General features: G+C 46.4%; 1 protein-coding gene and 1 non-coding gene across 4 annotated transcripts; one reads left to right on the top strand and one right to left on the bottom strand.

The window, feature by feature from the left end:
* Positions 1 to 2,000: 2,000 nt before the first annotated feature.
* AARS1 (alanyl-tRNA synthetase 1) lies at positions 2,001 to 26,643 on the top strand. 3 transcript variants are annotated; one of them, XM_070399092.1, is made up of 21 exons: positions 2,001 to 2,047; positions 4,738 to 4,894; positions 7,114 to 7,302; positions 7,865 to 8,010; positions 11,011 to 11,202; positions 12,126 to 12,270; positions 12,834 to 12,979; positions 13,529 to 13,637; positions 13,792 to 13,942; positions 14,640 to 14,764; positions 15,148 to 15,292; positions 16,088 to 16,266; positions 16,788 to 16,901; positions 18,985 to 19,191; positions 19,681 to 19,865; positions 21,098 to 21,206; positions 21,841 to 21,954; positions 24,688 to 24,807; positions 24,933 to 25,019; positions 25,370 to 25,483; positions 26,098 to 26,643. In XM_070399092.1, the coding sequence occupies exons 2-21, from the start codon at positions 4,751 to 4,753 to the stop codon at positions 26,281 to 26,283; spliced, it is 2,907 nt and encodes a 968-aa protein (XP_070255193.1). In that variant the 5' UTR covers positions 2,001 to 2,047; positions 4,738 to 4,750; the 3' UTR covers positions 26,284 to 26,643. The 3 variants fall into 3 exon arrangements, with proteins under 3 accessions (XP_070255193.1, XP_070255192.1, XP_070255194.1); XM_070399091.1 differs by lacking the exon at positions 2,001 to 2,047 and adding an exon at positions 2,058 to 2,350; XM_070399093.1 differs by lacking the exon at positions 2,001 to 2,047 and adding an exon at positions 3,572 to 3,890.
* Positions 9,587 to 9,692, bottom strand: LOC138997486 (U6 spliceosomal RNA). Its single transcript, XR_011468950.1, has one exon. It is a non-coding gene; the product is annotated as a U6 spliceosomal RNA (small nuclear RNA).
* Positions 26,644 to 27,496: the final 853 nt, after the last annotated feature.

Here is a 27,496-nt window from a genome sequence, read left to right as displayed (position 1 = left end):
GAGATTGAGTTTATATCTGTAGTTTCTATGGCAAATTCCTGCCATGGGGAAATAAGAGAGTTGGGGGGCAGAGGGGAGTTGGGAATAACTTGAACCTTTATAAGTTGTATTTTGTATCCTTGTGTATGGATATGGTATGGTGAGTAGCTATTAATCTTTGTTCTGGAGGCTCCTTATGGTCTGCTTTCAACTCTGGCCAGCCGAGTTCTGTGTCAGGCAGCATGTAACAGGCCCCTGACTTAACTTTGTTTGACTTTATTAATTTATATAGTTCTCATGCTCCTCTCCTATATTAAGTGAATAAAATTTTAAAAAATTTTGTCTCTCATTCTTTCATCAGTATAGGTGCTGTGCTAACAACAATAACTCTGGCAACATAGCAGAGTTTTTGAGATGACAACCTATATACTTTATTTAAAAAATGCAGTTTGTATAGTTTTAGCTCTCATATTCACTGTGGTGGCTCGGCAGTCTGACCCATATTGCAGATTGTTTAGGTTTAATATGCCTACTCTTTTGGGGCCCATTTGGGCCAGAACAAACACTTGTCTCTTGGTTTTGTCCTTTACTGTCTCAACCTCTTAGTGCCTCAGTTGTTAAAAGCAGGTAATAATTTTTTAAAAAGCAGATAATAGTAACTCATTATAAGGTTGTTATGAGGAGCAAAAGCTTAGATCAGTGCGTGTTCAATAAATGTTAGATATGATGAAGATTATTGAATTGCTGTGATCTAGAAAGTTAATTCAGGTGATTTTTTTTTTTTTTAAAAAACTGGCTTTTGAACTTTATCTATTTGTATACGATGCTATATTTCTTTAAAAAGTAAAATTTTTCTGATCAGCCCTCATGGCTGAATGGTTGAGCATCAACCTATGAATCAGGAGGTCACAGTTTGATTACCAGTCAGGACACATGCCAGAGTTGCAGGCTCGATGATTCTCTCTCATCATTGATGTTTCTGCCTCTCTCCCTCTCTCCCTTCCTCTCTGAAATCGATAAAAATATATCTTTTTTAAAAAGCAAAATTTTTCTGCAATATCTTTAATTCTGTTTTGAACAGTAGTACAATTGTATACCAGGGTATTTTGATATATCGGATGCTGTAGGTTATAGAGCATGGACTTTGGAATTAGAGGTGGGTTTGGATCCTGGCTTGGCACCATACTCTTCAATGTGAACTTGGGCAAGGCAGTTACCTCATCAGTAAAAATGGCAGGGCAGCTGACCAGCCTCATACAGTTTAAAATTTAAATATTAGAAATAATCTATATGAAATTATAAAAATATGTCTTTATTGTTTCAGAGGGAGGGAGAGGGAGAGAGAAACATCCATGAGAAAGAAACATCCACGGGCTGCCTCCTGCACGCCCCCTACTGGAGATCTAGCCCCCAACCTGGCCATGTGCCTTGACCACAATCCTCCTGGTGCCTGGGATGAAGCTCAACTGAGCCACACCGGCCAGGCCAGTCATCTCTGTGAAAATTTTAATACAATATACCTCACATGTAAATATTAACTGTTGTTTTTCAAAGGCAAATCAAGGGGCAGATGCGAAATTCAATATTGAATTACTTCTTCCACAACTAAATCCAAGAAAGTGACAAGGACAAGTGTATCCATGGGCACATTATACCGGAATCTTTCAGGACTACATACCATTCTGTAACTAAAATGATCAAAACTATATATCAAGAGCTGTGACTTGTATCAAACACATGTCACCGTCTCCCCTTATTAACCATGTCAGCTATTGGGACTTTTTCTATGGAAACCAAAACGTCAGCACCCGGGAGTCCGCACCCTACTCTGTCACGTGACGCACCCCTTTCCTTCTTTCCCCGCCGTTGCATCAGCCAGTTTAGAGCTGCCTTCCCAGAAACCCGCTGAGAAGCCCGGGTTGATTGGCATACCCATTGACCAATGAAGTCCCGTAGAGGTGAGGCGCGGTGGGGCGCTTTCCATCTGCGCGCTCTGATTGGGCGGGGCGCTGCGCGTTGCGGCCGGCGGTGGTTTCTGGCTGTGCATCTGCCCAGTGTGCGCCCACAGGTATTCGCGGGCCGCTGGCGGTGGGCTGAGCGAGGAGTGAGGCCCGGTGACCCTCGGGGGAAGCAGGCAGCCTTGGAAATCTACCGCGAGGGCGGCAGGGCCGGCGTCTGCGAGCGCAGCGGCCGCATTGGCTGCTTGGCCAGGCCTCGCGAGGCCTCTGAAATTGGACCTTGGGCGGGAGCCGGGGCCCGGGCAGCGGACACGGCAGCCGAGCGCTGGAGTGGAGCGGCCTCCGGTGGCCTGAACGAGGACCAAGCTCTTAAGAGGATCCCGGTTGCCATTGACTACCCACCCAAAGCGGAGGTTTTCTTTCTCTTAAGTTTGTATCTCCTAGGGGTGAGCGGAACGTTGGTGGTCCAGGGTGGAATCTGTATGAACCGTTCTCTGAATTCTTTTTTTTTTTTTTTTTTTTTTTTTTTTTTTTTTTTTTTTTTTTTTTTTTTTTTTTTTTTTTTTATATTTTATTATTTTTTACAGAGAGGAAGGGAGAGAGACAGAGAGTTAGAAACATCGATGAGAGAGAAACATCGATCAGCTGCCTCCTGCACACCTCCCACTGGGGATGTGCCCGCAACCCAGGTACATGCCCTTGACCGGGATCAAACCTGGGACCCTTGAGTCCGCAGGCCGACGCTCTATCCACTGAGCCAAACCGGTTTCGGCACGTTCTCTGAATTCTTAAAATTAGCTGAAGAACTGACAGCGGTCCGGGCCCCATCATGTTCAGCTGTTCCTTTCTCGGACAGTCTGCGTTTCCTGGTGTGCTTTTAAGTTCATCCCGAGTTTGCTCTTAGAGACTTATTCATACCTGGTTATGAAATTGTTAGCGACCACTCTTCTAGATGCTGAGGATACACCTGTCGCGGGGAGCAAAAACCAGGCATGGTGCCCACTGGTGTGGCGCTGGCAGGCTGATGGGGAGGTGGCTCACACAAGCCAGCAAAGGCACGAGACTGAAGGAAGGGGCCCGGGGCTGGGAGAATAAAACAAGGAGAATCTGATCAACCAGGAGGAGGCTTCCTTAGATAAGTCTCTGAATTTAAGAGATCCAGCATGAGAAATTAGAAAGAGGGGAAGCGTGGGAGTAGGATGGGTAGCTGACCTGGCAGATGAAGGGCTTGGGGAAACGTCCCTGAAGGCTGGTGTCACTTAGGGTGCTCAGGACTCACAGCTCCTGCCAGGAAGTGGGATCTGAGCACCTGCCTCTGTAGCCCATAGAGCCTGCCAGCTTTTTTTTTTTTTTTTTATAAATATATTTTATTGATTTTTTTACAGAGAGGAAGGGAGAAGGATAGAGAGTTAGAAACATCGATGAGAGAGAAACATGGGTCAGCTGCCTCCTGCACACCTCCTACTGGGAATGTGCCCGCAACCAAGGTACATGCCCTTGACCGAATCGAACCTGGGACCCTTCAGTCCGCAGGCCGATGCTCTATCCACTGAGCCAAACCGGTCAGGGCTGCCAGCTTCTTTATATTGCGCAGATGAGTGAGTGGTGGTGGTGGTGGGGACACGGTTTTTAACAGCCCCAGGCTTTATTGGGCTTATTACTGTCCAATGTAGTGGATTCTTTTACATCATACTGAGGTTATTTCTGTGTATGACGGTCTCCCCATTAAAGACATAGACCCATTCACCTTGGTTCCTAGTACCATGGTACGCACTCAGTAAGTTGGCTGAAGAAGCAGAAATGGAAAGTTCCTGCCTACTTGCCTCAGGTAGCCCATGTACAGGGCGAGCAGTGAACACTGCAAAACAGCTAACATGGTGCCGCGCAGAATTGCCTCCGTAGATTCATCTTTGTCACCTTTATTGAGATTCATTGAGAGCACGATGAGAAGGGGTAAGGAAGAATGCGGTGTGACAGAGTTTCGAAAAACCCCAGCCTTGACTCCTTACCATGGACACAAAGTCCTCGCCTGTAGAAATTGCAGTCAGCTATTGATTTGGCTCTATCAACCAGTGTTTCACCATCTTTTTGATCAAAGGGCTTTTGTTTGAATAATGAGTTGATTGAGTTGTGAATAAATCAATTGAAATTGGTTAAAGCAAAATCTGAGAGAGTTTCATGTTCACTGTATACAACCTTTAAAAAAATTTTTTAAAAATATGTTTTTATTGACTTTATTTTATTTTTTTAAAATATATTTTACTGATTTTTCACAGAGAGGAAGGGAGAGGGATAGAGAGTTAGAAACATTGATGAGAGAGAAACATCGATCAGCTGCCTCCTGCACACTCCCCACTGGGGATGTGCCCGCAACCAAGGTGCATGCCCTTGACCGGAATCGAACCTGGGACCCTTGAGTCCGCAGGCCAACGCTCTATCCGCTGAGCCAAACCGGTTAGAGCTGTTTTTATTGATTTTAGAGAGAGGAAGGGAGGGGGAGAGAGAGAAACATCAATGATGAGAGAGAATCATTGATCGGCTGCCTCCTGCACACCCCCCACTGAGGATTGAGCCCGCAACCCGGGCATGTGCCCTTGACTGGAATCGAACCTGGGCCCCTTCAGTCTGTAGGCTGACGCTCTAGCCACTGAGCCAAACCAGCTAGGGCAACAGAGAGGTTTTAGATCAAACCGTTTACCCGTGTCCTGCTTTGACTTGGCCTAAGAAGCCAGGAGTCTTATGTAATGCCTACTTATCTCTTAGTTTTTTCCTCATTTTTTTCTTTGGTTATTTTCTGTAGGGTTACTTTCAAGATGGACTCAACCCTCACAGCAAGTGAAATTCGGCAGCGATTTATAGATTTCTTCAAGAGAAATGAGCACACCTATGTTCACTCATCTGCTACCATCCCATTGGATGATCCCACTTTGCTCTTTGCCAATGCGGGCATGAACCAGGTAAGGCTTTTCTCCCTTCTTTCTGGCTATTTGTCCACATAGGAGGCAGCAGAGCAGTGATAAAAGCAAGGCTCTCGGAGTCCAACAGAATCCCGGATCTGTCACTCACTGTGTTGTCTTGTGGAACTTACTTTATGTCGTTGAATAATAATAGTGCTTGCCTTTAGATTGAAGAAAGGCGTAAATAAAGTTAATGCACTAAAAATGTTTAGCACAGTATTTGAGTAGGTACTCAAATATTAGCTATTATTTTTAGTTGTGATAAGAGGCTCCAATATCCACAGATAAAACTTGTATGCCTCTCAAGAAAAATGCAACTGAAAGTAAAAATGTCAGGCCAAGTCAAAGCAGGACATGGGTAAACAGTTTCATCCTGTGTTTAGTCTGTTAAGTTTGCCTTTGTTTTCCCCTAAGGAAAAAGCTGTTTTCTTAGAATAAGAAGCTGGGTTAACCTGACTGAGCCCTGAAGAGAGCTGTTAACTATTGCGCTTCTCCTTCATATCTTCATTATCTTTGTTTTTTCTTTATAAAACAAGTCAGTGCTTCATGATTCTTTCAAAGCTTTGCTTTCATCCTCATTCTAGGACATGCAGTTTTATTGGGGTTTTTATAGTCTCTCTCTTTTTTTAAAAATTGATTTCAGAGAGAAAGGGAGAGGGAGAGGAAAACATCAATGATGATGCCTGGCCAGTATAGCTTAATGGTTGAGCATCGATCTATGAACTAGGAGGTCACAGTTCGGTTCCTGGTCAGGGCACATGCCCAGGTTGCAGGCTCCTGGGCATTCAGTGGGGGGTGTGCAGGAGGCAGCCAATTAATGATTCTCTCTCATCATTGATGTTTCTATTTCTCTCTCCCTCTCCCTTCCTCTCTGAAATCAATAAAAATATATTTTTTAAAAAGAAAAAATTTTCATTTTTAAAAAATTATAATTATTGCCTTAGACAGTTTGGCTCAGTGGATAAGACCATTGGCCTGCGACCAAAGGGTCCCGGGTTTGATTCTGGTCAAGGGCACATACCTCAGTTGCAGGCTCCTCCCCGGCCCAGGCCCTGGTCAGGGCACATGCAGTAGTCGACCAATCGGTGTGTTTCTCTCACATTGATGTTTCTCTCTGTCTTTCCCTCTCCCACTCTCTCTAAAAATTAATGGAAAAGTATCCTCGGGTGAGGATTAAAAAAAAAATTATAATTACTAATTATTTCATTTTAATTCACTCAATTTTACATATTCACAAGTGGCTGGTAGTTACCAAATTGGAGAGGTCTAGTGGGAAAAATAAGATAGAGTTACACATATAACAATGGTATACCAAAGCAAGGTGATAGATACTGTCTTCCTACACATCCAGTCATGTTGATTTTACTCTCTTAATGAAGGTCTCAATTTTTTTTCTTCCTTCTCACCTTTACTACCAAGCTAGTACATCGCTTTTTAAAAATATATGTATATTTTTATTGATTTCAGAGAGGGAGAGAGAGATAGAAACATCAATGATGAGAGAGAATCACTGATCGGCTGCCTCCTGCATTCCCCCTACTGGGGATTGAGCCTATAACCCACACATGTGCCCTTAACCAGAATCGAACCCAGGACCCTCAGTCCACAGGCCAACCCTCTATCCACTGAGCCAAACCGGCTAGGGCGCCAGTCCATCACTTTTAGAATAAGTTCTTCCAGAAAGATGATACAAACCCTGACTGTCAGATTTGCGTTTCAGCGCATCCACCTTTGGCTGTTACCTTAGATCTGGCAGGCCTTTCTCCTGCACGGGTCGTGTTACTGGTGGGGACCATTAGAGAACTAGAATCGGGGAGAAGCTGCTCCAAGATAGGTTGCCCTGCTGTAGCCTTGCAGGGCCACCTGCCTCTGAGAAGCTTCTCTATTCCTGGCTAATTAAATCACAAATGGGTCGAAACCGGTTTGGCTCAATGGATAGAGCGTCGGCCTGCAGACTGAACGGTCCCAGGTTCGATTCCGGTCAAGGGCATGTACCTGGGTTGCGGGCACATCTCCAGTGGGAGATGTGCAGGAGGCAGCTGATCAATGTTTCTAACTCTCTATCTCTCTCCCTTCCTCTCTGTAAAAAATCAATAAAATATATTAAAAAAAAAAATCACAAATGGAACAGTTTGTGTGTTCTCTCTTCCTGTCAGTGTGTGGCCACCTAGTCTACCTACAGCTCTTTAAAAGTTGAAATGTGCCCTTCTTTTTTTCAGTTCAAACCCATCTTCCTGAACACTATTGATCCGTCTCACCCCATGGCAAAGCTGAGCAGAGCTGCCAATACCCAGAAATGCATCCGGGCCGGGGGCAAACACAATGACCTTGACGACGTGGGCAAGGATGTCTATCATCACACCTTCTTTGAGATGTTGGGATCCTGGTCTTTTGGAGATTACTTCAAGGTAAGATCAAAGCAGGAGGTCTGTTGGGGTTTTGAGCAAAATAGTCATTACCACTGAGGGAAGCAGATTCTAATTTTGCTTGTCACTTAGGAGTAAATCTTCTAAATGATATTTTAAGACTTCCTGCTGGCAATACCTATAATTTGATGATTACAGTTCACATTTGGATTTCTTTCATAAGTCAATAATCAATCCTGAATTCTGCTGAGTTTATTTTTAAAAATATATTTTTATTTATTTCAGAGAGGAAGGGAGAGAGATAGAAACATCAATGATGAGAGAGAAACATTGATCGGCTGCCTCCTGCACACCCACATTGGGGATCAAACCTGCAACCCAGGCATGTGCCCTGACCAGGAATTGAACCATGACCTCCTGGTTCATAGGTCGATGCTCAACCACTGAACCATGCTGCCCGGGTATCTGCTGAGTATATAATAAAGATGTTGTTGTTTTCTATCTGTGTTCTCAGGATCTGGACTTACTGTCCTCATACTAAATAGAATAAACCAAACATTGGCTTGGCCATGTTCCACATCTTCCTTTTCGTTCCTTTTTGTAGGAATTGGCATGTAAGATGGCTCTGGAACTTCTCACCCAAGAGTTTGGCATTCCGGTGGAAAGACTTTATGTTACTTACTTTGGTGGGGATGAAGCAGCTGGCTTAGAACCCGACTTGGAGTGCAAACAGATCTGGCAAAACTTGGGGTAAGACTGCAACTCACATTTGATGAGAATGGAGGAGTAAAGTGATTGGTGCCAGAGTAGGCTTTTAGGACTCGGAGTACATTGCCATTTCCCATTTCATGATGGAGGTGGGGTGACTGTGAGTAATTATCTTTTGGTACCCACATTGTTTCTTAGTAGGTTTGATTGGTCATTCTATTTTGGAAAGCCAACATAAAGTCATATTTTTAAATTTTTGTATATTTTTAGAAATTGTGCATATAATTCACGTGTTGTAAAAATCCAAACTACATAGAAATGTAAAAATAGGAATTAGAGCCGAACCGGTTTGGCTCAGTGGATAGAGCGTCGGCCTGCGGACTCAGGGGTCCCGGGTTCGATTCTGGTCAGGGGCATGTACCTTGGTTGCGGGCGCGTCCCCACTGGGGGGCGAGCAGGAGGCAGCTGATCTATCTCATCGATGTTTCTGGCTCTCTGTCCCTCTCCCTTCTTCTCTGTGGAAAATCAATAAAATATATTTTAAAAAAAAAATAGGAATTAGAAGTTTTCTAAGATTAACCATTGTTAATAGTTTGATATCCCATATATACTCTTCCAGGCCTTTTTCATATTTCTGTAGCCCTATGTGTATCTTTTTCAACAGAGTGATATTCTTTTTTTTTTTTTTAATATATTTTATTGATTTTCTACAGAGAGGAAGGGAGAGAGATAGAGAGTCAGAAACATCGATGAGAGAGGAACATTGATCAGCTGCCTCCTGCACATCTCCTACTGGGGATGTGCCCGCAACCCAGGTACATGCCCTTGACCGGAATCGAACCTGGGACCTTTCAGTCCGCAAGCCGACGCTCTATCCACTGAGCCAAACCGATTTCGGCCAGAGTGATATTCTTAATATGAAACAGTTTATTTCTTATGGAAATGTAATGGCATCAAACAGGTCTAGGACAAAGGAAGTTGTTTTTTGTTTTTTATTTGGGGATGTGGAATGAGGAGGGGTGGAGAGCTTGGTTAGGGATGCAGGAGAGGAGTAGTAAAAGCCATTTGGGTTTTTAAAAATGTAATATAATTCTAAAGTAAAATCATGTAGCATAAAAGGTAACATGATAGATGAGCTGTATGTGTTCTGTGCTTCAGACTGAATAGAATTTGTGAAGTGCTGTATCAAAAGGAATCTGTGGAGAGATGTACCCTGTAGACAGCTGGGGTGCCCATGGTGTCCTTGTCTCATCTTCTTGTTCTTTTTACTGAACTCTGTTCTTTAGTACATAGCTTTTTTTTAAAAAATACTATCAATGGCCTTAAGCTAATATCTTTTTTTTCTTTTAAATCTTCACCCAAGGATATTTTTCTTCTCTTTTTAAAATTTTTTTAATTGATTTCAGAGAGGAAGGGAGAGGGAGAGAGAGAGATAGAAACATCAGTGATGAGAGAGAATCACTTATTGATTGGCTGCCTCCTGCACGCCCCCTACTGTGGATGGAGCTCGCAACCCGGGCATGTGCCCTTGACTGGAATCGAACCTGGGACCCCTCAGTCTGCAGGCCGACGCTCTCTACTGAGCCAAGCCAGCTAGGGCTAAGCTTATCTTTTTTTTTTAAATGTGGAACGCTTCACGAATTTGCGTGTCATCCTTGCGCAGGGCCATGCTAATCTTCTCTGTATGGTTCCAATTTTAGTATATGTGCTGCCGAAGCGAGCACAAGCCTATCTTTTTTAAAAATATGTTTTTATTGATTTCAGAGAGAGGAAGGGAAAGGGAGAGAGATAGAAACATCAATGATGAGAGAAGCATTGATCGGTCGCCTTCTGCACTCCCCCTACTGGGGATTGAGCCCACAACCTGGGCATGTGCCCTGACCAGGAATTGAACCTCGACCTCCTCATTCATGAGCTACACCAGCTGGGCTACTGCATAACTTTTTACTACACTTAAGCAATGCAGCCTTTCTTTCTTTCCTTTTTTAACTTTTACTTCAGGTATATTATTCCATCCAGCTTCCCCTTGTGCGTGGCCTGAAATTCCTACTTGGTTAGACTCTATAGTCTAATGTACTTGGGCATTTTGGGCAGTAACATATGTGAAACTTAAATACTGACCTTGACTTCTTGAGTCCTGTTTAACTTGGCTTTCTCTGTGTCTGTGCTTTGTTTATTAAGTAAGCACAATCTTTTTGGATTGCTTTATTATCTAAGCAACTTTCAGCAGTCAGCTATTTTTAAATGTTTTAATCTTATTAGATTCTTTTTGGTATCATTTTAAGGTAAAATATAGATGACTAAATTAGGGTATTGAGAGGTAACTTTAATCAGCAGGGTTTTTTATTTTTTTAACACATACTGTCATATAGTCATTTTTTAAAATGAAGAACCATTTGTCAAGAAAATATTTGCTTAGATTCTAGTTGTATGCAGCATAAAGGTTTCCTTTTTTTTTTTGCCTGGTTATATTTTTGCTCCTCTTTATATGCAGTCGATGTCACTCAACCTTCAAGTCTCCTTTATTTTTTTAAATATATTTTATTGATTTTTTTTTTTTTTCAGAGAGGAAGGTAGAGGGTTAGAGAGTTAGAAACATCGATGAGAGAGAAACATCGATCAGCTGCTTCCTGCACACCCCCTACTGGGGATGTGCCGGCAACCGAGGTACATGCCCTTGACCGGAATTGAACCTGGGACCCTTCAGTCCGCAGGCTGACGCTCTATCCACTGAGCCAAACTGGTTAGGGCAAGGTTTCCATTTTTAATGTGTTCCTTTCTAGGTGTTATCCATATCTTTGCATATTTTTATTTAGTCATGTTTGGAGCATATGTATATTTTGTATCCTATTGTTATCACTCTTGAGAAGAATCATGTTCTGCCTCTTTAGCAGGGTCTGTATGTAGGCTTGGCATTAGTAATTGCCAGAGAGTGGTCCATCTTTGTAGAAATTTATAAGGATCTCTTTTTGCAGCGGATTAAAGTCTGTGCTAAATCCTGTCCGTGGTTATAACCGGGCTTATCCTCCCCACTGTGTGCAGGGTGGATGACGCCAAAATCCTCCCCGGCAACATGAAGGATAACTTCTGGGAGATGGGTGACACAGGCCCGTGCGGTCCCTGCAGTGAGATCCACTATGACCGGATCGGAGGGCGGGATGCTGCACATCTTGTCAACCAGGATGACCCCAACGTGCTGGAGATCTGGAACCTCGTGTTCATCCAGTATAACAGGTGGCCTTGGGGACGTGGACCATTCCTGCTGAGATGTCCCATATATACTCTCCCAGGCTTTTCTCATATTTCTGTAGCCCTGTGTGTATCTTTTTCGACAGTGTTATTCTTCATATAAAAGTTTATTTCTTACGGAAATGTAATGGTGTCAAACAGGTCTAGGACAAAGGAAGTTTGGGTTTTTGGTTTTATGTCCTTGGGCTGCACAGAGAAAGAGGAATCAGGCGTGTAGCTGTCTTCTCATCCTGGTCTCTGGGGACTGTGGGGCAGTGCTAATGCAGGCACCAAAGGCATCATGGCATCTTGTGGCCATTCTTTTATTTCTCAGGTTTTCCCGCTGATCTCTGGGTCAGAGCTGGGGCTGTTCTTTTATAAGTGAGCTTTATTCCCCATGATACCTACTTGAAGGCTATTTCTGTAATGTCATTTGGGCCATTATTTTATTTTTTTGAAAAATTATTTTTTTTTAGTCCTTAACCAAGAATAATTTTTTCCATTGATTTTTTTTTTTAAGAGAGAGTGGAAGGGAGGGGAGAAACAGAGAGAGAGAAACTTCTATGTAAGAGAGACATATCGATTGGTTGCCTCCCACCCACACCCCAATTGGGACTGGGGATAGAGCCTGCAACTGAGGTACATGCCCTTGACCAGAATGGAACCCAAGACTCTTCAGTCCGTGGGCCAATGCTCTATCTACTGAGCCAAACCTGCTAGAAAAAATTAATTTTTCTGAAGCTTTGCCTCCCTTCTAGATGGACCCCAGAGTACTTCTTACCTTTCTCCCTTCACTCCCCTCCTCCCCCAAATCAGGCAGGGGCAAATGACAAAAAGTCTCCATCTGCAAGCTGCTGTGTAAATGAGTTTTAATTGGCAGGGAGAGGTCTGAGTCCTCATTTCAACTTCCTTTTTCTCTGATCATGCAGGGAAACCGATGGAACTCTGAAACCTCTTCCTAAGAAAAGTATTGACACAGGGATGGGCCTGGAGCGACTGGTGTCTGTGCTGCAGAATAAGATGTCCAACTACGACACTGACCTTTTTGTCCCTTACTTTGAAGCCATTCAGAAGGTACTGGCCCTTTGCAAACACTGCCAACTTGTGTGGAAGTTTTCAGGCTGGGCTCTTAGCAGTGCTGTCAAAAGTTGAATAACCAGATGCTTTGCCAGCTGAGGGTCCTGTGACCATCTTGCCAACTTTACTGTTAATAACACAAGGCTCTGGGCACAAGGCACTCTAATTTGTGGAGAGCAAGGGGCTGGCTGGCGGCTCTTTAGTCCCACTGCTCTCACCTTTCTTGGCAAGAGGTTCGTTCTTTCTCCTAATGCCCCTCAGTCCTCTTGGAACCTTCTAGGGCAGTCGTTCTCAACCTTCTGGCCCTTTAAATACAGTTCCTCATGTTGTGACCCAACCATAAAATTATTTTCGTTGCTACTTCATAACTGTAATTTTGCTACTGTTATGAATCGTAATGTAAATATCTGATATGCAAGATGGTCTTAGGCGACCCCTGTGAAAGGGTCGTTCGACCACCAAAGGGGTCACGACCCACAGGTTGAGAACCGCTGTCCTAGGGCACGGCAAGGCCAGAAAGGCTGTTTCCTCATGTGCTGCCTCCTGGATTTTATCTGTAGGGCACAGGTGCCCGGCCATACACTGGGAAAGTTGGTGCTGACGATGCTGATGGGATTGACATGGCCTACCGGGTGCTGGCTGACCATGCTCGGACCATCACTGTGGCTCTAGCCGATGGCGGCCGACCTGACAACACAGGGCGGGGGTATGTTACACGTGGGGCGATGTTAGGACTCTGTGGAACTTAGAGCTATGTTTTATTGTTCTCTTTGTCTTCTAGGTAGTTGGCGGGAAACTTTGTTTAGGGATGAAGGGAGTTTCAGATCACACTAAAGAGTTGTCACTTTATTAATTCTTTGCTGCTAAGTACAGATGATACAGATTGATAGAATATTGGCAGCAGTGGGATAGGGGTAGGTCTTGACTAGCTCCAGTCAACTTCTTTACTGACAGGCAGGGCCTGGGATGGGGGAATCAAGTCCACCATTTGGTCTGTACTTGCCTCCATCTCTGAGGTCGGGAAAACAAACTACGATTACCCCAGGTCATCCTTGATGCATATTTGTGGATATGTTACTGAGTTTTGTGCTGGAATTCATGTTAATGAGCTTGGGGAATGCAAAAAGTAGCAATCATAGGATAAAAGAAAGGCTTTGAAAGAGAAAGACAAAAAGTTGGGTTGAATTCCAAAGAACTACTACAAAATATTCAGCTGGACCATATCTAACGGAGGACTGGGTTCTACCTCTTATAGGTATGTGTTGAGACGGATTCTTCGCCGGGCTGTGCGATACTCCCATGAGAAACTCAATGCCAGCAAGGGTTTTTTTGCTACATTAGTAGACGTCGTCGTCCAGTCCCTGGTAGGTCTATTTCCCCGTTTGCTTCTTCTATACCAAGCACATACCTTGAGGGGGCCCGGGAGGGAGGTAGCATACTGTTAATGAGCATTTTTAGAGGGGGTCATGGAATAGTCCCTGGTTCCTTGGGCCCACATCTCTGTTTCCTCTTTGCCAGGGAGATGCATTTCCTGAACTAAAGAAGGACCCAGATATGGTGAAGGACATCATTAATGAAGAGGAAGTGCAATTTCTCAAGACTCTCAGCAGGGGGCGTCGCATCCTGGACAGGAAAATTCAGAGCCTGGGAGACAGCAAGACCATTCCCGGTGAGGACCAGTTTAGTTTTTTCCTTTCTCCAACGAGGCTGTTTTGTCTTCCTGGAAGAGGCAAGCCCTTTTTTCACAAACGGACAGGGGACTCCCATGCCTCCAGAGGCTGAGCATGGCTTGGTTAGACTGCTTGTGGTGTAAAATGGGGTTTATATTAAAATTATAAAATACATTATTATGATAAAATATCCAAACAACATACAAGTAAAAGTGAAAGTCCTTTTTCCCAAATATGTTTCTCAGAGTTAACAGCTCTTAAGGGCTGGGTGTATTCAGGACGATTCTCTATTTGCATACAAATGTATATGTGTGTGTGTGTTTTCCAGCAAAAATAGGAATATATAATACATACTGGTTTTTGAAAATTGCTTTATTTTTTTACCAGGCAGAACAAATTAATTCTAAAAGTTTTTTTCTTTTTGAAATATGATATAATTTACAAGGGGAAAGGCTGATGAATTTCACAAACTGAACACTTGTTTAGGTTAAGAAACAGAACTTCACTGGGAGACTTCTTGTGCTTCCTCCAAGTCATTTCCAAAAGGTTTGACGGCTTTTCTGACAAGTGCATAGACCCAGTACTCACCTTGTCTCTTTAATCCCTCTGTCACTGTCAGGTCCTCCTGGGAAGGGCTTGGGGGCGAAAGGCAGGGGCCGTCCACGTTACTTGACACACTTCCTTCGTGCTGTGCAGGGGACACTGCCTGGCTGCTCTATGACACCTATGGCTTTCCAGTGGATCTCACCGGTCTGATTGCAGAAGAGAAGGGCCTGGTGGTAGATATGGACGGCTTTGAAGAGGAGAGGAAGCTGGCCCAGGTAAAGACTTCGGGGAGTGAGCAGGGACCCAGCACCTACCAAGGCAGGACCTGGCTGCAAAGCAAGGAAGAGTTTCCATCTATTAAAGTGTTTGAAATCCCGTTTTCCCTAGACCAGTGGGTCTCAGCTGGGGGCATTTTGGCCCCCAGGGGGCAGTGGCAATAATGTCTGAACACGTTGTTGTTCACACAACAGGGGCATGCTGCTCGTGTAGTGGGTGGAAACCAGAGATGCTGCTCACCCTACGGTGCATAGGCGGCCCCATAACAAAGAATTACCTGCTGAGATGGAAAACCCTGTTCTAGAGTTTGACATGGGACATAGTTGAGCAGCTTTGAGTTCTTCTGCGTTAGGGTAACTGTGCTTGCTTCTCTTACTGGCAGCTGAAGTCACAGGGCAAGGGAGCTGGAGGGGAAGACCACATTATGCTGGACATTTATGCTATCGAAGAGCTTCGGGGAAAGAGTCTGGAGGCTACAGACGACTCTCCAAAGTACAGTTACCTTTCAGACTCCAGTGGGAGCTACGGTATGTTACTGAGCTTGTCTGGGGGGTTTGCAAGAGACACCTAGGGTGTCTGTGGTAGCCTCTCCGTCGGTGCCGTATAGTCACGCTGTGTAATTTCATACTCAGAGACTCTTGGCTGGCTTTCTTAACCCTCTTGAAGTAATTCTAGGTTCATAGGGAGTGTTTTGTTTTTAGTTTACAGGGAGATTCCTTGTACTCTTCACCCAGTTGCCTCTCATTGTAATATCTAATAGGAAATCAGGAAATGCACATTATATGATTCACGGTGGCTGTTGAATTTGGCATTGGGGATAGTAATATTCTAAGTTATAAAAAATCAAACAGGCACTACGTTTTTCCTCTTTTGCTCCAGCAGAGATATCTAAATCTATCCAAGCAAGCTCACAAAAGAGTATATTCTTTGTGAATTGACCTTGAAGTAGGGGATTTATTACTACTGTTTAAGAACTACTCATCACATTCACCGAGTTTCTGCTCAGTAGCTGAGTTAGGGTGACCAGCTGCCCCAGTTTTCCCAGAACTGTCCCAGTGCTGACACTGAAAGTCTCGCATCCCGGGAAACCCTTGGGTCCAAGCAAACCAGGCCAATTTGGACACCCTGTGAATGCTGCATTCTCTGGTGGGAAGCCAGTGTGTTAAGCCTTTTCGTGGAGTCTGGTGATTTCGTGGAGTTTGCTTGCTTTCAAACAAAATTAGATAATTAGGCCCCAATGAGAGTCTGAGAAATAGAATGCAGCTAAAGCCTGGTAAGAACGTGTGACCGAAGTCATTGACCCTGCTTCCCCTCCTGTGCAGCGTTTGAGAGCACAGTGGCTACAGTGATGGCTCTGCGCAGGGATAAGATGTTCGTGGACGAAGTGTCCACAGGCCAGGAGTGTGGAGTGGTGCTGGACAAGACCTGTTTCTATGCTGAGCAAGGAGGGCAGATCTACGACGAAGGCTACCTGGTGAAGGTCGATGACAGCAGTGAAGACGTGAGCCAACATGCCTGCTTCGTTGTTAGCAGAGAGGGGGTCTGACAAAGTGCCAGGCCTGGTCCGGGGTGGCTTTGCTGGCTCCTCAGCACTCGGCCTTGGGGAGCGGACACCCTGATTTTTGGGTTGTGTTCCACAGTCTGTATTTCTGAAGCTGAGGGAGCTGCTTATTGCACCATGTTGCTTTCATAGCCATGAGGTCCCCTTGTAGCAGGATCCTCACCGCCAGATGCCTGGGTTGACCCTCGGTTCCTCTGTGCTTTCCTCCTAAAATAGGGAGAGGCAGCTCGGGGGGGCAGGCATCCTTGTCAGAGTCTCAGCCTTTAGCTCTGCCACTGCTGACTCTGTGGTCTTGGATGAGTGTCCTAGTTACATATGGGTCCATATATAAGATGGCGTGTGCATATAATGTAAATGTGTACACAATGGTGCATGTTATGTATAGATAACAAACACATGGCATTAATGGTGTATATACATTTGTTGGTTTATTTATTGGTCTCCTTCTTGACTCCCTTCAGAAAACTGAGTTTACAGTGAAGAATACTCAGGTGCGAGGAGGGTATGTGCTACACATAGGAACAATCTATGGCAACCTGAAAGTGGGGGATCAGGTCCGACTGTTTATTGATGAGGTGAGTTGAATTATGCTGGTCAGCATTGAATCTGGTTAGTACTCACCTCTTTTTTTCTTTCTTTTTAATTTATCGATTTGAGAGAGAGAGGAAGGGAGAGAGACAGAGAGAGAAACATCAATTTGTTGTTCCACTTATTTCTGCATCCATTGGTTGATTCTTGTATGTGCCCTGACCAGGGATTGAACCTGCAACCTTAGCATTTTGGGACCATGCTCTAACCAACTGAGGTACCTGGCCAGGGCATCCTTTTTTTTTTTTTTTTTTTTTTAATTTCAGCTTTATGGAGGTATAATTGACATATAAAGTTATAAGGTATTTTAAAGTTCAGTCATACGCCACTTAACAGTGGGGATATATTCTGGGAAATGCGTTGTTAGGTGATTTCATCATTGTGCAAACATCAGAGCGTGCACTTACACAAGCCTACATGTTATGGCCTACTACACATCTAGGCTGCATGGTATATCACTGTTGTATATGTGGCCTGTCATTGACTGAAACATCATTGTGCAGCACATGACTGTACATCACAGTGATTTGATGTATTTACTGTTCATCTCCTCCTTTGCTATAAATTGGTCCATAAACATAAGGGATGAATGAGAGTTAAATCTATATATATGTTCCCATGTCAGACCACAGTGATTTCCATTGTGATCCTATAGACTTGTTTTCATGAATTGCCTTTCTCCAGGTTAACTTCAAATATTCCTTCAGAACCCAAGGATCCTGTATTAATTAAGAAATTGATTTTAACCCTAACTGGTTTGGCTCAATGGATAGAGCGTTGGCCTGCGGACTCAAGGGTCCTAGGTTTTTTTTTTTTTTTTTTTTTTAATATATTTTATTGATTTTTTACAGAGAGGAAGGGAGAGAGATAGTTAGAAACATCGATGGAGGAGAAACATCGACCAGCTGCCTCCTGCACATCTCCCACGGGTGATGTGCCCGCAACCCAGGTACATGCCCTTGACCGGAATCGAACCCGGGACCTTTCAGTCCGCAGGCCGACGCTCTATCCACTGAGCCAAACCAGTTTTGGCAAGGGTCCTAGGTTTGATTCCGGTCAAGGGCATGTACCTTGGTTGCGGGCACATACCCAGTAGGGGGTGTGCAGGAAGCAGCTGATTGATGTTTCTCTCTCATCGATGTTTCTAACTCTCTATCCCTCTCCCTTCCTCTCTGTAAAAAATAAATAAAATATATATTTTTTTAAAAAAGAAAGAAATCGATTTTAGACCTGGCATGTACCTGAGTTGCAGGTTCCATCCCCAGCCCCAGTTAGGGCTCATGCAAAAGTCAATTAATGTCTCTCTTTCTCTCTCTCTCTCTCTTCCTCTCCCTCTCTTCTACTCTCTCTAAAAATCAATGGGGAAAAATATCCTCGGGTGAGGATTAACAACAAAAGAAATAGATTCTATTGTATGTAACAGAGCTCCAAAATAACAGTGACTTTAAACAAGATAGAAATGTGTTTCTTACCTAAAAGTCCAGGCTTATATAGAGGCTGTGCCCCACAAAGTTATTGGGCCCAGCTTTTCCTTCCTTGCTTGTTGCTTTGCCATCATTCCTGGGGAGTTGCCCTTGATTTCATGGTCCAAGAAGGTAGCTATCAGATTGGTTTTCTAGGTCAGGGATCGGCACTGTTTTAGAAAGGGCCAGATTGTAAATACTTCTGGCATTTTGGGACATAACTGTATCTATCATAACTACTCAACTCTGTCGTTGTGGCACAAAAGCACCATAGACGATACGTACACACATGAGTGTGGCTGTGTTCATAAACCTATTTATGAAAATGGGTGACAGGCCAGATTTGGCTCATAGGCCAGGTTTACCAACTCCTGTTCTAGGCAGGGGGAAGACATGCCCTTTCCCGTGAAGGGTATGCTTACAACTCATTAACCAGAACTTATCACCCGGCTACACGTAGCTGCAAGAGAAGCTAGGCAACGTAGTCTATTCTGGGCAGCCATGTGTCTAACTGAAAATTCTAGTACTTGGGAAGATGGGGAGAGCAAGTATTGGGGGACAACCAGCAATCTGTTGCAGATCCCTCCATAGCTGCCTCTCTTTACAGCCCCGACGTAGACCTGTCATGAGCAACCATACAGCTACCCACATTCTGAACTTCGCCCTGCGCTCCGTGCTTGGGGAAGCTGACCAGAGAGGCTCCCTGGTTGCGCCTGACCGCCTTCGGTTTGACTTCACTGCCAAGGGAGCCATGTCCACCCAACAGATCAAGAAGGCTGAGCAGATTGTTAATGAGATGATTGAGGCAGCCAAGGTAGGTTGGGTCATGAACCTCACTCCTTCCTGCACCATCACTTTCTGTCCACAGAGTGTCAACCCAAATGCTCTCGCTCCATCGTACCATATTCTGTCCCGCACGCAGGTTTGCTTAAAGCAGTGATTCTCAAACTGTGCTCAGTGGGGGCAGTGCTGGTGCTCAGCAGAGAGTCTGAGGGCCTCTGGGGAGCGGCAGGGAGAGGTCCTTGCTCCGCTCCCTGCTTAGGACAACCAGAGCTCTTCTAGTACGTCTGTTTTACATAAAGCACATCCATGTAAGATTTGTTCACAGTTTAACAAGACATTGTTGGAAATTTCTGTTTTGATTCCCTCAACTATACATAGTACCTTCTTTCAGGAGGCTGTGGGCAGGCAGAGCCGGGATTAGAAACCCAGAGCTCTGCCTGCAGGACCACAGTCGTCATAGTGCTCCCTGCTGACCTCCAGAGACCTTTCCCAGCCTCTGTTCTGTCTTCTTTCCCCGCAGCCCGTCTATACCCAGGATTGTCCCCTGGCAGCAGCTAAAGCCATCCAGGGCCTGCGGGCTGTGTTCGATGAAACCTATCCTGACCCTGTGCGCGTCGTCTCTATTGGGGTCCCAGTGTCCAAGCTGCTAGACGACCCCTCCGGTCCTGCTGGCTCACTCACTTCTGTTGAGTTCTGTGGGGGAACGTGAGTACCTCGGGGAGCAGTAGGGGGGCCAGTGGCATTACTGCTGGTGGATATAGGTCCCAGACCAACTGTAGTTTATCTAAGGTTTGAACAAAGCCCCAGAAGCGCAGTTGGCAATCAGCATCCCAAGAATCCCAGCATGGCAGTGTGAGGCACTTCCCACACACTGTTTGCTCTTCTTCCTGTGCTGATCCCATAAGCATTGGGATTCTTGGCCTGTGAATTCAGGATTCAGCAAGGCCATAGAGTGCTCATCCAGCTCCTGGTCTGGTCCCAGCCCCTTTCCCTTCCGGGGGCCTCACTTCACTCCCTTTGCTGCTTGAACAGCATCTGAGCTGTTAATCTCATTGTCTCAGCCCGAGTCAGGCCCCACGGTAGGCCCAGCTCATTTTGGCTTGGGATAGCCACTTATTTCCGCCAACTTGAATTCCTCCATAGCACCTGGTACCTCCCTGGGGTCTTCCGGGGATGGTTCTGGTGACCTGGGAAGTTCCTGCTTCTGAAGGAAGCCTGGTGAAACATTTGGGCCTTGGTAGGGCTCTCCAGGACCTCCTGCAGGCCTCAGGCAGGCAGGGAGCAGGAGAGCATGTGGAGGATGAGGGAGTATATGGGGACCAGGTTCCAGGCCTAATTCTGCCTTGACACTTTGCACAACACTCTTTAGAGCACAGAAAGCAGCTTTCAAAGGCTCTGTGCCTCCCAGGATGACTGAGAGATAATGAGAATTTGAGGTTCTCTGAGCAACAGGGAACAAAGCCTGTTTGTTTAAAGGGTTGTAGGATTTTAAATTAATCTCCAATATTCTCAACTAGTGAACTGGGATAGAAGAATGTAGCTTATGTTCCACCAGAGGGAACCAAAAACGTGAATGAATGTAGAGCCTGCCAGCAGTTATATAGTATTGGGTATTAGGGACTACAGTTTCATTTGATCTCATTTGATTTTCCCGACAGCCCTGTGAGGGAGCATAACACTTACTCATACATGAGAAAACAGGCTCAGAAACATGGCGTCTTGCTTAGTGTCACAGAGCTCTCAGCCCCTTCCTGGCCAAGCTGGATTCTGAAATTCCTTTAAACATGCAGGGCCTTTTCCCACTGTCCCCTTTAGGGAGCTTCCCTAGGACTGACCTCGAAGGGCTCAGGGCTGCAGAGCCACGGGCTTCAGGGGTGCAGTGGGGACCAGGGCACCTGGGCTTCCTCATAACCACGGGCTTTGTGTTCTGCCATCAGTCACTTGCAGAATTCGAGTCACGCGGGAGCTTTTGTGATTGTGAGTGAAGAAGCGATTGCCAAGGGCATCCGGAGGATCGTGGCTGTCACAGGCGCTGAAGCCCAGAAGGTGAGCAGATTGGGTGGTTCGTGGCTTAAATGGAACAGGGCAAGAAGAGCTTAGTCTGCAGATCCACAGATGGTGATGTGGCTGCTGCAGTCAGAAGCAGGAAGTACAGGGCTGCCCCCAAATGTCCCCAGTTACCTGGCAGAAGCAAGCCACCGGTGCAGAAGACTTCATAGCTATCTTACTTTTAATCTGTGCAATACATGCAAATCCCACCTTGTTCCCAGTAATATATGTGTCTAGGAAGGTTAGCCATGGTTTTGCTGTGATTTCCAGTGTCCCCAGCACTTACCCACATCCCCCTGGGGGTACGTGCCTAGTTTGAGATGGGAACAATTGTGTGGGGTGGGGACTAGCTTGTGCCTGATGTGTGCTGAAGCCTCCTAACTTATGACTTCTCGGTTACCCCCCGACCCTGAGCTAGTGCAGCCTTTCCCCTGGTCAGGCATATGAGGAAGGTGCTCCTTTTTGGGTCAAGAGGCTGCAAACACTTGCTCCCTGAAGGAAGAGAAACTTCTGGTGTCTCAGGGATGTGTTGTTCCATCGCCTGCCGTCAGTGTTGGCCACAGTTGTTTATAGACAGAATAGTGAAGCTGAAAGGCACCTGGAGTTTACAGCTCTGACTGTCCCCTCCCAGGCCCTCAGGAAAGCAGAGAGCTTGAAGAAGTCTCTCTCTGTCATGGAGGCCAAAGTGAAGGCCCAGACTTCGCCCAACAAGGACGTGCAGAGGGAGATCGCTGACCTTGGAGAGGTAGGGCAGCTTCCCGCTCCTCAGGGCCTGCTCAGTGCTGGATCCTAGGCCTGGTGACCAGACACACCCTTTCTTGAACCCTCAAGTCTTGGCTCTCAGTGCTGTGGGCCTTGGGACTGACTTCTGCTGTCACGCAGCCTTGCAATAGGGAGTCCATGGATCCCGGAACCTGCCTGCTGCCCCCAGTGCCAGTAGCAGGAGGGCCCGTCCCAAGCATGAGTGCACACTGGTGTGGAGGGAGTTTGGGGAGGTGCTGTGGGTGCCCAGTTTCCAGTTTCCGGTGTTCGTTAATATTCGGGGACTTCCAATAGCCCTTCACAGGCTGTGTTCACTGCTTGGTAGGGACCAGGTCTTACAGGGTTCCCATCTCTTTATTCTGCCTCTTTCTCTCCAGTCCTGCTTGTTAAAACTGCTGTAGTTAACCCTGGCTGGTGTGGCTCAGCGCACTGAAGGGTCTCAGGTTCCATTCCCGGTCAAGGGCACATACCTGGTTGCAGGTTTGATCCCCAGCCTGGTCAAGGCACCTGCAGAAGGCAACCAATCGATGTCTCTCACATTGATGTTTCTCTCTCTTTCTTGCTCCCCTCCTCCACCTCCCTCTTCCCTTCCACTATCTCGGAAAATCAATGGAAAAAATATCCTCAGGTGAGGATTAACAAAAAAATGAAGTGCTGTGGTTATTCATAAGTGACTGACTGCAATACCATTTTTTTGTTTTCTCTTTCCTTCTGGACACTAATCAGGGAGGACTTTATTTATTTATTTATTTATTTATTTATTTATTTAATTAAATCTTTATTGTTCAGATTATTACAATTGTTCCTCTTTTTTCCCCCCATAACTCCCCTCCTTCCAGCTCCCACCCCACCCTCCACCCTCACTCCCCACCCACTGTGTTCATCCATAGGTGCATGATTTTTGTCCAGTCACTTCCCGCATCTCCCACACCCCTTTTCCCCCCAAGAATAGTCAGTCTATTCCCTTTCTATGTCCCTAATTCTATTATAATCACCAGTTCATTCTGTACATCAGGTTATTTATTCACTTGATTCTTAGATTCATTTGTTGATAGATGCATGTTTGTTGTTCATAATTTGTATCTTTACCTTTTTCTTCTTCTTCCTCTTCTTAAAGGATACCTTTCAGCATTTCATATAATACTGGTTTGGCGGTGATGAACTCCTTTAGCTTTTCCTTATCTGTGAAGCTCTTTATCTGACCCTCAACTCTGAATGATAGCTTTGCTGGATAAAGTAATCCTGGTTGTAGGTTCTTGGTATTCAGCACTTTGAATATTTCTTGCCATTCCCTTCTGGCCTGCAAAGTTTCTGTTGAGAAATCAGCTGACAGTCGTATGGGTATTCCCTTGTAGGTAATTGAGCCTCTTTCTCTTGCTGCTTTTAAGATTTTCTCTTTGTCTTTTGCTCTTGGCATTTTAATGATGATGTGTCTTGGTGTGGTCCTCTTTGGATTCCTTTTGTTTGGGGTTCTCTGTGCTTCTTGGACCTGTAAGTCCATTTCTTTCTCCAGATGGGGGAAGTTTTCTGCCATTATTTCTTGAAATAGGTTTTCAATATCTTGCTGTCTCTCATCTTCTGGCACTCCAATAATTCTGATATTAGACCGCTTAAAGCTGTCCCAGAGGCTCCTTACACTATCTTCACACTTTCGGATTCTTTTTTCATTTTGCTTTTCCAATTGGGTGTTTTTTGTCGAATCTTTTGTTTGATTATTGTGCTCCTCTGGTCTGCTATTGGGTATAATATTCTTTATTTCAGTCCGTGTATGCTTACTTTCTAATTTCTTTATCGTAGCATCGAGGGTCTCATTAGTTTTCGTGAGGTTCTGCACAAATTTATGGCAAGCCCTCAAAATTGCGATTCTTAGCTCCATATCCTCCATTTCTGTCATGTTTTTTTGTCTCCGCATCTTTTATGCTTTCTTGGTGCACCCCCTTGTGGTCTCTGTGCGCAGTCTTGTTCTAGCCAAGCCTTAATTGTTGTAGTTAACACTAGAGGGGTTTGACCACCAGGCCGACTGGCTATAGGAATCAGCTGTATGGAAAACGTCTGCCTTCTGGGGAGGCGCTAATCCAGCCTTTGCCTGAGGCGATCGGCAAATGGCTGTGCGCAGGCTTTGGGCGGGGCGGGATCCACAGGGCGGGCGGAGGGAGCAGTTATGGCCACGCTCAGTCCCGTTCCCAGAGGCTCTGCTTCTCAGAACCCCGGCAGCCCCTGCAAACTTCGGAGAGAAAGCTGCCCTCAGATTCCAACTGATGCCGGATAATCCCGCTTCTCCCGTTTGAGTCTGGGTCCCTAGAGACTCGCCCGGATCTGGAGCCCAGAGTCTGAGACTCACTCCCGACAGAAAACGACAACCGCGCCCTCAGCCACCAGCCCGCTTTGCTCGCGCACCTCGGTACCTTTGTATTTTCCACACTGCGCCGCCTCTGAGCCTCGATTTGCTGTTCTCTTTCCTTCTAGTTGTAGAGTCTCTCTTCAGCCAGCCTTCCTGTGGTTCTGGGTGATGTCCGTTCAGTCTTTTAGTTGTATCCTTGAAATGGTTGTTTGCGGCAGCGGTCTCCGGTGTTTACCTACGCCGCCATCCTGGTCTCCCCCTAATCAGGGAGGACTTTAGTGTTCAAAGCTAGAAGAGTGGGGTGGGCTGGGCTGGAACCTCACATCCTAGCTCCTTGTGGTTCATATCTGAATGGTCTTCTGGTGCTGGTTCCAGGCCCTGGCCACTGCAGTCATCCCCCAATGGCAGAAGGATGAATTCCGGGAGACTCTCAAATCCCTGAAGAAGATCATGGATGACCTCGACCGGGCTAGCAAAGCTGATGTCCAGAAGCGAGTGAGTCCTGGCAGAGCTGGTGGCTGGAAGGGAACCAAGAGGATTTACCCAGGAAAGACCGCTGTCTGGGTGTCAGTCTGGGCCTGGGACCTGACACCTCTCTAATGGACCTTCCTCCCTTGTAGGTGCTGGAGAAGACAAAGCAGCTCATTGATAGCAACCCCAACCAGCCCCTCGTCATCCTGGAGATGGAGAGCGGCGCGTCAGCCAAGGCAACCCAGGGGCAGGGCTCCAGGGGCTGGGTCTCCAGGCATTGCTCGGTGCCTATCCGCTACTTGTCTCCTCTCGGGGGATCATCAACCCTCTGGTGGCTGCAGTCTGAGTTTTGTGGCTCAGAGCGGAGTGGTCATCTGAGGGCCCATTCTCTGGGATTGAGGTTAGGCTAAGCCATGGAGAGATCTGGTGATTGGAGAGCTAGGACCAGCACCTGGTCTAGGAAGGTGGGGGGGCAAAGAGAGGGGGGAGGAAAAGCTCCGAGAACTGAGCTCTGCAAACTCGCTGTGCTTATGGGGAGCCTGGCCCCTTCTCCAGGGCCATGGCCTGATGCCAGGTTCTCCCACAGGCCCTGAACGAAGCCTTGAAGCTCTTCAAGACGCATTCCCCACAGACGTCGGCCATGCTCTTCACAGTGGATAATGAGGCTGGCAAGATCACGTGCTTGTGTCAAGTCCCTCAGGTCAGAATACCCTGCAGCCCTGTGCCAGTGGGGGTCTGTAGCTTTTCTGAGGGAGCTCAGTTCTTACGGTTGTTTGCCCAACCCCCAAGTGTGTTTGTGCAACCCCCATTAGAAAAGCCACAGACACCCTTCTCTCTTTTAAAAAAATTGATTTTAAAGACAGGAAGGGTGAGGGAGAGAGGAACATCAATCATCTGCCTCCCACATGTGTCCCAACTGGGAATCGAACCCACAACCTGGGTATGTGCCCTGGCCAGGAATCAAACCTGCCACCTTTTGGTGCACGGGAAGACACTCCAACCAACTGAGCCACACTGACCAGGGCAAAGAAATAGCCCTTCTCCTGCCCTCCTGTTGGTCCCCTCCAGCATCCCTTACTGTCAAGCCCTCTCCTGGTGGATGTGTTTAACTGCTGGCTGATACCTGGTTTTGTCGCTCAATATGCCTATCTTAACCGTGGTACCGCTGTAGGGTCTGCCTCAGCCTCGACAGCATCACCCAGGGCAGGAGTGGGTGACTGTGGTTCCCCCATCCTTTTTCTTTCCCTCCCCTCTCAGTGCCTCCCTCAGTTCCATCCTCTGTCCTGACTCCCACTTCTCCTTCCTGTCTTCCAGAATGCAGCCAACCGGGGCCTGAAAGCCAGTGAGTGGGTGCAGCAGGTGTCAGGCCTGATGGATGGCAAAGGTGGTGGCAAAGATGTGTCTGCTCAGGCCACAGGCAAGAATGTGGGCTGCCTGCAGGAGGCGCTGCAGCTGGCCACTTCCTTTGCCCAGCTCCGCCTGGGAGATGTGAAGAATTGAGGGTAGGGGTGGCTTCCACTTGGAAGCGTCTCCCCCGCACCCAGATGTATCCGTCCAGCCAGGAGATCTCCATCTGCCACACGGACATTGGAATCTTGGGACCTTTAAATAGCCCCATTTCTCCTCCTAACTCAGCAGTAACTGGAACTCACTTAGGTGCCAGCCTGTGACTCAATGCCCACGTTACATTTCTGCCTGGAGCCCTACACCTGAGCACCATCTGTGTAGAACCACTATCCCAGTATTGCTACTAATCATTGTCATGCTCATGTCTATAAACAGTTTTCTGCAGACCCAAGGCTCTAGGTCTGCATGAAAGAACCATTTTTGCTGCAGAAAATAAAAGGACCATGTGCAATACTTGATACCCTGTGATTTCTATGACTAGCCACCCTCCCACCACCACCAATAGGTGCCCCTGTGTGACAGCCTGAGGCTCCCTGAGTGAAGAATAAACACTATGGTTCTGGCTGCAGTCCTTGCAGAGTCCAGCCCCAGACCCCTGAATTTTGGGAATGGCCCCCAGGATTGCCTCAGATGTTTGTGGAGGTGGCCCACAGGATGGAGCAGGAGTGATGGAGAGAGACATGAACCAATGGCAGATCCACAGAAATACTGGAAGCAGAGAGAAGCTCCTTTCTTGGAGCCTCTTGTGGGAGAACCTCCCCATTTTTTTGGCCCATGTCCCTCTTCCCTTCCCCTCTGGGGTGTTCTCTGATACAGGAGGTATTTAGGGTATATCAGTTGCCTCCCCCAACTCCTTTGCACCATCATTCCTGTTTCCTTAATCCAAAGGTGGACAGTGAGCATGGACACCCCACCTGGCCCTGAACCACTTCACCCAAGCCTGATGAAGCCAGTTGGGTTTGGAAACGTGTGCTGGGAGGTTAAGTGTACTGCTTACCTACACTGGCTTCAGCTGGTTTCATGTTTCCTGGGCACAGCAGGCTGGCGGACATGGAGGGAGGAGGAAAAGCAGGTCTGTGCTGGGAGAAGCAGCAGAGGCCAGTGTCACAGGCAGGAGGAGGGTGCCAAAACCCTGGATTCAAGCACATGCTGGGGATAGAAAGAGCTTCACAATCCAGGCAGCAGGGAGAACATTCCAATCATTCAACAAGTGGCAGCCAGGTACCGAGGGTACAGGAGTGAGCAAGACAAAAAGTCATTGCCCTCTTGGGTAAGGCAGTGGGGAATACAGAACAGTCACACAAGT

This window comes from Myotis yumanensis, unplaced genomic scaffold, assembly GCF_028538775.1.
Source record: "Myotis yumanensis isolate MYYU_CA2020_CCGP unplaced genomic scaffold, mMyoYum1.0.hap1 SCAF_18, whole genome shotgun sequence".
NCBI classification, from domain to species: Eukaryota; Metazoa; Chordata; class Mammalia; order Chiroptera; family Vespertilionidae; genus Myotis; species Myotis yumanensis.
This window is presented reverse-complemented; position numbering and strand designations above follow the sequence as displayed.

Coding starts and splice junctions, on each gene's coding strand:
- AARS1 (XM_070399092.1), top strand. CDS start 4,751: ATGGACTCAACCCTCACAGCAAGTGAAATTCGGCAGCGATTTATAGAT. Junction 12,271..12,833: donor ACTTTGAAGCCATTCAGAAG/GTACTGGCCCTT, acceptor TTTTATCTGTAG/GGCACAGGTGCCCGGCCATA. Junction 16,902..18,984: donor TCCGACTGTTTATTGATGAG/GTGAGTTGAATT, acceptor CTCTCTTTACAG/CCCCGACGTAGACCTGTCAT.